The 10,452-nt window shown below is 42.4% G+C and overlaps 1 protein-coding gene across 1 annotated transcript in view; it reads right to left on the bottom strand.

Moving 5' to 3' along the window:
* SPTBN5 (spectrin beta, non-erythrocytic 5) overlaps nt 1-2,405 on the bottom strand; it is a 90,863-nt gene extending 88,458 nt beyond the window's left edge. Inside the window, exon 1 of the mRNA XM_036385005.1 lies at nt 2,295-2,405. Within this exon, the coding sequence (XP_036240898.1) occupies nt 2,295-2,405 (111 nt within the window). The remainder of the gene's footprint in view (nt 1-2,294) is intronic.
* Between the last annotated feature and the right edge of the window lie 8,047 nt (nt 2,406-10,452).

A 10,452-nucleotide genomic window follows, 5' to 3' on the forward strand; every position in this document is an offset into this window, starting at 1 on the left:
GGAGGGAGGGAAGGAGGGAGGGAGGGAGGAAGGGAGGGAGGGAGGGAGGGAGGGAGGGAGGGAGGGAGGGAGGAGGAGGAAGGAAGGAAGGAAGGAAGGAAGGAAGGAAGGAAGGAAGGAAGGAAGGAAGGAAGGAAGGAAGGAAGGAAGGAAGGAAGGAAGGAAGGAAGGAAGGAAGGAAGGAAGGAAGGAAGGAAGGAAGGAAGGAAGGAAGGAAGGAAGGAAGGAAGGAAGGAAGGAAGGAAGGAAGGAAGGAAGGAAGGAAGGAAGGAAGGAAGGAAGGAAGGAAGGAAGGAAGGAAGGAAGGAAGGAAGGAAGGAAGGAAGGAAGGAAGGAAGGAAGGAAGGAAGGAAGGAAGGAAGGAAGGAAGGAAGGAAGGAAGGAAGGAAGGAAGGAAGGAAGGAAGGAAGGAAGGAAGGAAGGAAGGAAGGAAGGAAGGAAGGAAGGAAGGAAGGAAGGAAGGAAGGAAGGAAGGAAGGAAGGAAGGAAGGAAGGAAGGAAGGAAGGAAGGAAGGAAGGAAGGAAGGAAGGAAGGAAGGAAGGAAGGAAGGAGCCATTATCTTTTTTAAATGTACGTGTTAAGGGGAATATTTACATGCTAAGGCGGGAAAGGACAGACAACAGGCATGCACCTTCTAATTTCTGATCAGTTACTAATTAGCTTAAGAGATCTTTTCTCCAGAGAAAGGAAAAAACACTGGAAGTATAAAAAAGTTAGAGAGTGTTTAAATCTCTGCTGTGTATGGCATAAAGACTTACAACTTGCTGCACTGATTATCTTAATAAAAACCTCCCTGTTAAGTTGCTAACTTTATTCCTTTTTGCATATTTAATAACACTTAAAATTCTGCCTATGATATACTACAATAAAAAAGTTAAGGCTGTTTTATTCTGTGACACTTCCATAATGAAGAATAGTTCAATTTGAATTTGTAAAAAGACAAGCTTCATATATCTGCTTTATGTCTCACCCAGCTGTTGTTTTAATAGCTTTTGCCTCATTCTTATAAAGACACCAGTCACAGATAGCTTAACAAATTCAATCCAATATCATCCTTAGTGCTAGACTTGAAGTAGTCAACAGTATAATTGAGAACACTGCAGTGTCCTGTAGCATGATCCAATCACCTCAAAGTTTGCCTTGGAAAGCTGGGACTAAGCTGCCAGGAAGACCCAGATAAGCTCTGCGCGGTCTCTACCGTATATGGCTTGGAAAGCTCTCACAGGCTTTGCTCCCCAGACATTTATGATACATGAACAAGTACATTGCAGGAACTTCAGAGTGGCATTTTTATCTCTGAACTTGAAAGTATTTTTAAAATGAGACAGTAAATGTCTACAGCTAAACAGAACTAATTTCCTACACCATAAAAACCTAACTTTCTGCAGGTGGCAAAACAAGCGTGTGTTTTGCATTTGTTCACTCCCGTTATGAAAAATAAATTTGAAAGTTTGTTGTACTCTGCAGCTGCCTTTGTATGAATCACAAACTCAAAACATTACACTGAAAAAACACATCTGGTACTGAAACAAGGTGATGAGCTACAGTGGACCCAGTGGCCTGGTCCTGCTTGGTGTCCCCAACATCCATTTTCATTACTGTCTACTACAGACTCCAGAAAACGGAATTGTTTTGGATAACATCATTCCTTTCTGTGACACAGCTACATCATTCCTGCCTGAAACTTTATCTGCAGTAAGTCTGGAGCCTGGAATATGCTGGCATTACCTTGCACACACGTATCGACTGCACACTGGCTCTGAAGATTTTTTGAATTCTGAGAGCTACAGAAAACAAACTGGTCTGTACTTGCATGGCAGTATGTCTGAAATTCCCAAAATTAGGGCTACCTTTTCAGATCCTTTGAGCAGCAACTTGAACTGAACTGATCAGGCATAGCCCAAAGTCAGACATTTTGGCCAGGCAATAAGGAATTGAGCATTGCTTGGAGAAACCCTGACATCTGCAGATAATTTATTTACAGGTAAAAGAAGCAAATGAGGATTTTTCTCTGAGAGGATCACCACTGTACAATGGACATCACAATTTGATGGGGTTATACAGTCTACATAATGAACCCTGATTTCAGAGAAGACTGGTACCATGGACAAAGGAGACAGATGTGAGGTAAAAGATAGACAATGGAGCACTCTGGTTGGTCAAATCCTTCCTTGCTTGCATGTGACAACATCCAGGAAAAAATACATTAACAATAACATTAAAAAGGATACAGTGGGAAAATAAAATAAAACAAAACCCAGAACAAAATCTTCAAATTGAAGGAGCTACCTACATTATTCCTGGAGAAGACATTGTTCATCCAGTTGGTGAAGGTTTTCTTTTGCATGGACATACGCTGCTCCTGCAGCTTTTTGATATGATCTTTTTCATATTCGGTGCCCATGGTCACCTAGGAAGCCAGAAACCTCAGTAGGCTGCTGAGTTCTAAAAAAATCTGCCAGGCCACCTACAAAAAACAGTATACACCAGTGTATATAGGAAACACAGCACCAACAGGTACAAGATTCAATACCACACCCAGTGTATTACCTTCATTTCCTTTAGCTTGCACTTTGCACTTCAATTTCACCAACATTATTTTTAACTTGCTTGATCTCACCCTTTAAAAATATATCTTTAGCTTCAGGATGAAAATGTGACATGTACCTGTGCAGCTTTATTTTCTTGCTCTCAGCCTCTACTCAGTCTCCTTGACCCCATGAGGACCACTTCTACCTGTAAGCCATCAATAACTTCCTTGGGTGTGCTGAAAGCACCTTACAGAGACCTGATCTTAGACACTGCCAGAAGGAGGAATCTGCAAATCACCTCCAAAGAAAAGAAAAAGTGTGTTGTGCTCTCTGAGGGCTGGTTGAGATTCTGTTCTTGGCTTTCATATCACAGTATTTCCAACAGAAATCAGAGCTGCTTAGAAAGGAAATTGTCTCTTTCCTCTCACAGGTTCAGCTTTTGCACATCTGTCACAGTAAGGATGGTAACACAGGTCCATAATCACATGAAAAAGGTCCTAGCCTGGATGTCAGGAAACATTATTCCTCTTCCCTACTCTTGTCTACCTCATCCATACCAGTGAAAAGTCAGGCTTGTAATTCCTCACAGCACCCAAGATGAATATTCAGAAAGATTAGAAAGGAGGACTCTTGCCTTTAGTGTCTGTGACACAATAAACTGGATTTCAGCTCAGCTGAATATCTCTTTTGAAGACACTTGGCTTACATTGTAAATTGTAACAGCAGCCTTGCTGTTCTGAAGGCAAGAGAATTATTTTAAAAAATTAAAAAAAGAAAAATCAGTGCGTGATTCATGGCTATGGACATTTTTAGTGACCACTACTTCTATAATGATAAGTATAACCTGGATATCAGCCTGGCTGGGAAACCAAGAAACCTGTTATAGTGATGGGAGAGGAGAGAGGTGTCTACTGCTGTCAACCCACTGCAAAGAGAGAAAAAAATGAAAAATTAAAACATCTGAGACCCTGTGAGAGTGTGGAGCAGTGTGACATACTTCCCAAAATTCCATGTTTGTTTTGCAAAGGCAAAGTTCTGAACAGTTATGGGCTTTGTACCCACTTAATTCATAAAACATAAAATATTGAGAAAGAAAACTTTATCTGTCCTAGCATGAGAAGACAGCAACATGGAACCAGTAACAGCAGCCATGGGAAAGTCCTTACCTGATAGCTTTCCATGCTCTGATTAGTATTAAAAAAAAATTTGCCATTTTTCAATATTAAGAGGTGTGGAAAGTGCAGAAGCAATGATTTGTTACTGCATTTTTTGTTATTTCTTTTTGGGGCAGATATTTCTTAACCCTCAGAGCCTGACTTCCTCAGAACAGGGACAGCATTGAAGCCTGGTGGTTCAGGAACCACACAGGGAAGGGTCATCACTGTAGATGAAAGCCTAATGAAAGGAAGAATTGAGCAAATCTGATATAGAATTATGGGGAACATTCTCAACATTTTCTTATTTTGTGGGCAAGTTCAGCACTGCCTGTTTTCTCCATTTGAAGAGCAGATATTCAAAGAATTGCCTTTCCCTGCTGGAGAGGTGACATTAGCTCACTCCCATGTAATAATCCATATCTGAGTAACCCATAATGCCATTTCTGAGTTTGCCAAATGCTTCTCAGAACATCTGCAGGCTTCTTTTTTTTTTAAGGGTTCCTATCCAAACACTGCAGTCACCCTGAATAATGATAGAACTGGTTTCATTTAGGTACAAAGGAAGATTATTTGTTGAGCTACTGCCTCATGTAACAGCTCATCTGTTTCATCAAGTTAGAAATGCTCCCTGCATGGGTAGATGGTTACCTAAAGGACACATGCATAATAGATTATCTGCATTTTCAGGACGCATAAAGGGTGCTAGGAGCTAAAACTAGTCATAGTGGTACATTACAAGAAAAGAAAAGATCAAAGAACATGAAAAAAATGGACTTACCCAGTTTTGGAGGAAGTCCTTTCTGACATTCAGCAGCTGGTTTTTCTGAAGAACGACTTCCACTGGATCCACTCCTACATTCACCTCACTGCTTTAATGCAGAGTGACCTTTGCTTTCAGGAGCAGAGACCAAGTATTTATGATCTACCCATGAACCTCTCATCTGATCTGAAAGAAATTAACCCATCAGGACACAATGAGTAAACGTTGTCACTGGCCTTGTCCAATTCTTACACTCAAAAATTATAAATGAAAGTCACCAAAATTGCTGTAAACCCATTGAATAGTCATACATAGTTCTGAGGCTCTAGTAAAGAGCATCTTGCACAATTGAACTGGAGGTTCTGCCCTTCTAAAGAAATTCTTACCTGGAAAATGGAACCTGACAATGGACTCAGGAAATGAAAGCACAGCAGAGAGTACAAAGATCAGAGCGATAGCCAAGTGGTTAAACTAGGACACAGCAAACGAGAAGGTGAAACTGTGAAGTGTTAGGAATTTGCTCAGCACTGCTTTGAGGACACTTTTATGCACAGATACCTGCTGCTGGCAGGGCAAATGGAGTCAGTCTGGCAGAGCCAGCTGATTCCAAAGTTTACTATTCAAGGCCTTCTCATTAATAACAAAAGGGAAAATAATTCTGGTGACTTATATAGATAGCAGTGAGTCCTTTCTGGCCTTTACAAGGTGACACGTGCACAGGACACATTTACCTGGCATCATTGCCAGGAATCAGAAAGTTTCTGCTGGGAGCCAGTACTAGAAAATGGGCACGCATCTCAAATCAGAGGCTGTAAAAAATATCAAGCTCAGAGCTGAGATAAGGGAATAGCAGTGTTTTCCCTTTTAGCAAGTGTAGTTTAGCTAGCCTCCAAAAAGGACAGGAGGAAACATAAAAAGAAATTAGGAACCCACCCAAACTCAGGATAGATAAAACTTTGTCAGTTAATTCTATGTCTTCATATGCACACTAGAGAAATATCATATATAATGTCACATAAAACTGCTAAAAATAAGTAAGTTAAATATTTATATTACAGGTATTTCCCAAAATATTCCCTCAAAATTCCTGGACTCATGCCCTGGACTAGCCAACTAGTACTGTAAGCTGTTGGTTTAAATCTGGCACAGGTTGGTTAGGTTTTGTGTGTTGAGAAAATGTCCTTGCTCTTTTCAAATAGGAGGCAGAGGACCAGTGGGTGAATTGGTCCTGGATGCAGGTATTTATCCTTATTGCAAGTTAATTATTATCTATATAGTAAAATGTGTAAATCACTCTCTTTCCTTTTTATGATGATACAAGGCAATCAAAGATATGGTATAAAATTTCACTAACTCCTGAATATCTACCTAAAGTTCAAAGTTAAATGGTGGACACTTATGTGACAGTGATAAATAAAGCCATTTCCTCAGTTATTTATATCCTAACAAAGTAAGAGGAAGGGCACAACAGTATTTGCGTGCAGTTTCCTGGAGGGATCAGGAAAAAATCACCCATCTAGGATAATTATGGGCCCTCTCTTGCTGCCTTTTCAGAGAAGGAAAGCCTTTCCACTGACCTCAGGAAGAAGGGCCCAAAGAATACCCTTCCCGTGCCTTGTTTCCAGCCTGAAGTGGTTTTCCATGATGGCAGATGTGTTTCTTTGCTTCCTAACAGGAAGGATCCTGATGTCAGATCCCCCTCTACAAAACAGCCACCAGTAAGATGTGTTAGGATTTCTTACCACCCTTTCTTATCTGCCCACAATCTTGTTCTGTTTAAGAGGAAAACAGAGACTATGGAGATCAAACAGACCTCATGGACAAGCAGCCTGTCCCCAAAACTCCACCGTTCCCAGCCCATCTCCCACTGCTCCTCCCTTCCTGGCAACACCACATAAATCAAAGAAGGACATAACACTTTCTCTTTGAATTCTTTTTCTTAAATGTCATCATTGTTCTCCTCTCATAACATGCATGTGAATTCCCAGCCCCTCCCTAAGATGGGAAGAAATGTTTAATTCCCTTGCCATAAAAAGCACAGAAATGGTAGTCACAGGGATGCAGATTCTGAGTTTGCTGCTACCGCTCCCACCCCTGATCTCAAGTGAGGGCTGATCACCATGAGCTTCCCCAGGGCAGCACAGGCTGTGCTCTCCAGGCAGCAGCACGGCTTCCCCTCCTCATTGCCTTTGCCCACGGGGATGGAGCAGTCTGCCAGAGAGGAACACACACACACACACACACACACACACACACACACACACACACACACACACACACACACAGAGCTGGGTGCAGGCACCTTCCTGTGCTACAGCATCCCCAGCAAGGCCATTTGTAGCTGACAGTCCTGTTACTCAGTGAACCCCTCATTGTACCAAGCTGCTGCAGCAGCGCTTTGTGCTGCCACTCAGCAAAGCCAGCTCCGATTTCAGAGCCGTGTGACCACACGCATTCCTGCCCTTTGGGTGGGGCCGGGTCTATTCACATGGCTCAGGTGGAAGGTTTGGCACAATCCATCACCCTCCCTTACATAAGCTGTGCACACACGCCTTCCTGAAGGTACAGGAAAATCCTGTCTGATCCCTGCTAAGGAGAGGGTTCCCCAAATCTCAAAGAAAATAAGCATGTTAAATGTAAACATGTGCATGACAGCTTAGCCCTTTATCTCCCATTGTGTTTCCAGCCATGTTGCTTCCATAAGCAAGAGTCCCAAAACATCTGGACATTGACTCCAGGAGTATAAAGGCAGCCCCCTCCTGGGGCTACAGTCTTGTAGCTCACAGTGTGCGAAGCAAGCAGAGAAATTATCCTGGGGCCAGCAGTCTGGGTCCCACAGATGGCCCTTTCCCTCTGCCACCCTCCCCAGTGCCAGCAAACAGCTGATGTTCAGTTTCATTAACGTAGTGTGGACACAGGTGAACTGAACCATGATCCCAGAATGTTTCCTGACCACATCTAAGCACATTCCTAACCATGCATTAAACATAATCTTAGACCTCACTGTGGCACAGAGGAGCTATACTTTGGATATTGAGAACACTGGGGAGGAGCAGCAGAAGCTGTTCACTCATTTGGGAATGGAATACTAGAGCTGAAGAAAAGTTGGGAGGAGTTAGTCAAAAGCAGCTGAGGAGCGGCATGGCAACCTCCAGCTCAGTCTGCAGAGATCCCCTGCTTTCACAAGCCTCTCAGCTGAACTTCTGTCCCAAAATAGCCACATATTTCCCTCAGCTTCTTTCCCCAAAGGACTTCAGCATACACACCCCCAGGCAGCCCCCTTGCCCTGCCCCCTACATACCTGCTGTCACCAGCCACCCCAGGGTGCCGCCCACCTGCAGGCAGCGGGGTCCACGGTGGATGGAGCTTCTCTTAGAGCTGAGCTCTGCCTGGGAGGATCTAACCTGGCATCCCAAGATGCTGGGTTGTTATAAACCTCAGCCTCCTCGTGCTCTAGTCTAAACTAGAAGTTGCTTTTCTCTTTGAATAGTTGGCTAGCAGTGACATGACATCAACAGGGAGCAGAACTCAAGCAGAACAGTTGAATTACATCATCCAAAGGAACTGGAGCCCCTCACTGCATTTGAAAAAGAGGACAGCTTAAAGCAAAATCAGATGGATTTATTTTTCCTGGCATGAAGAAGTTCAGTCATCTTTTTGAAACAGAAAATATATGTTTGCTTGTTTAGTCATGAGTTAAAGACATTTTCTCCTTGGAGCTGTTTATATTATCTTGAAATTTCCCTTCTGTTTCTGAACCTCAAATAGTTAACATAAGAGCTTCAAAGGCTTTTTGAGATGAACACATGGGACAAAGGACTCTCAGTCTCTTTCCATTTCCTACAAACATAGATAAAAGGTTTCAAGTGACAAAATAGCTTTAATATTTTGAGCATGAAACTGAAACTGGGCCTTAGAAATCACCATGTTGGCAATGCCAGATCTAACTAGCATATTTTTATCATTTAAATGAGATATTTCCATTTTTTTCACTGCTACCAACAAAGACTGCTGCATGAGAGTGAAAATTTTTATTCACAGCTGTATTTTAGGGGGTTGTTTGTATATTGGACTGATAAAGCTCTTAGCTCCATTTGTTGATGAAAGAAAACTGTGGGATTCACATATGGAAGTGGCTCCCAGCACCCTTAGTGCCAGAGCGCTGCACCTACCCCCAGGGACAGTGCACACCATGGTGTGCTCTCAGGTTTTGGTCCCCCACGGCCCTGACCAGCAGATTACTGACTGCAAACCAGCCCAGCTATCCCAGTTTCCTTGTGAAGGTGTCCAGTCATATGGAATGGTTGAAGGTCATTGGCAAAAACACTGTATAAAAGGTTAACAAAAATGTATAAACAGTTACCATTAAAGGTGCGAATTTTAATAGATGCGAGTTAAGACACCCTAATACAACACGAATAAAAATGGCAATTACTCTCCATTGTAGGCAAAAATTACCAAGCCCTGAGCTTACTGGTTATATTTACATTGTTTGTTAATTTCTTACTTTCTGACTAGACACAAAATAATGCATTTTGAGAATAAACCCACAGAATTATCTGAAAAGAGAATCACTAAGCATGAGCAGCATGTTTCAGCAGTTCCTTGTTAAAAAAATTGAAAAATGGCGAACATAGAAATCTTACAGTATATCTGAAATACAGCACCTGGTGACAGATACATACCATTCATGAGCTATTTTCACTACAATGAAATCTTCAGAGTTTCCGACTGAAGTGGAATATGGGTTGTTGAGCTAGCAAGACCTTAGAAAGAACATGGACAAGCTCCATCTCAGAGAAAAGAAAAGGTGGGAAAACAAGTTAGATGTGGCATTAGGGAGCTTCCAGTATTCACTGGACCAGAAACTGAGCCCCCAGTCTATCAGCAGGTACAAATCTGTGCTAGCATGAAGTCCTCCAATGGGAAAAGGGAGAGGATTCTGCCTCAAAACCATGGTTTCCATTCATATTTTTCCCTCAGGTCAAAAAAGCTGCATAGATTCAGGACTTCTGAACACACTGATGAAAAACCACCTCATCTTCCTGACTGTGTTTTGATCACAACAGGTATGGATATTTATTTCCAGGTCATTGCTCTGATCCCTGAGTGAAAGAAGGCACTTTCAGCAGATGCATTTGTTCACCTGTCTGAGCAGGGCAGGGCAGCCAACCTTTTATCCTATGTTTTCCTAGCCAAGTCAGGCAGGCAAGCCCAAGGGCCAAGCCTTCAAAAAGTCTGCACTCACAGTTAGTACTTGCAGCATGGCAAGGTCAGAGAAACCCAGAGCAGTGTCTGCTCCAAAGACCTTACAAATGCACCAGACATGGGAGCAAAAAAGGTTTGGAGAAACTAAGTGGCACCCCAGTACTCTTATTTTTCAAGGTTAGTACTGGCACCCGAGTAAAACCAGAAATGTTTCACAGTTTAATAGTGCCAAATATTAGAAGCAACAATTGCTGCAAAACTTACAAACTGGTAGCTTAGACACTTGTCTACTTTTCCTATTACCCAAATACGAATTGTGGATTAGAGAGAACAACTGCTGAAGTGTGCTGTAAATATTTCAAGGTCAGAAATATCTTATATGCAGAGCATGTAAAACAACATTAAAATAAAACCCCAAAGAGCAACCTCTCCCACCTCCAAACACCACTAAAACCTCCCCTTCTTCAGATTATTTTTTACTTTTATAAGGAGCACTTCCAGCAAGTCGCTGCAGTTCAAGCTCTAGGGAGCTTCCAGGAACACACACATTGTTAGCACGTGAAACATTTGCTTTCATGTGACACATGGCATCAACACTGCTACATAGCAACTCCACAGCAGCTGAAATCTGACCACTGTAGGGGCCATGGCTAAACTCTAGCATCCTGATGGCACAGATACATCTCTGGAAATGCCTCAAGTAAGATGTGTGCATAGAGTAGAAAGAAGGAGCTGGAGGATCAATTTTAGCACAATGTTACAGTGAATGTTCTATTGATGCCATTGGTTATTCTC

The sequence above is a fragment of the Molothrus ater genome, chromosome 6 (assembly GCF_012460135.2).
Source record: "Molothrus ater isolate BHLD 08-10-18 breed brown headed cowbird chromosome 6, BPBGC_Mater_1.1, whole genome shotgun sequence".
Lineage (NCBI taxonomy): Eukaryota > Metazoa > Chordata > Aves > Passeriformes > Icteridae > Molothrus > Molothrus ater.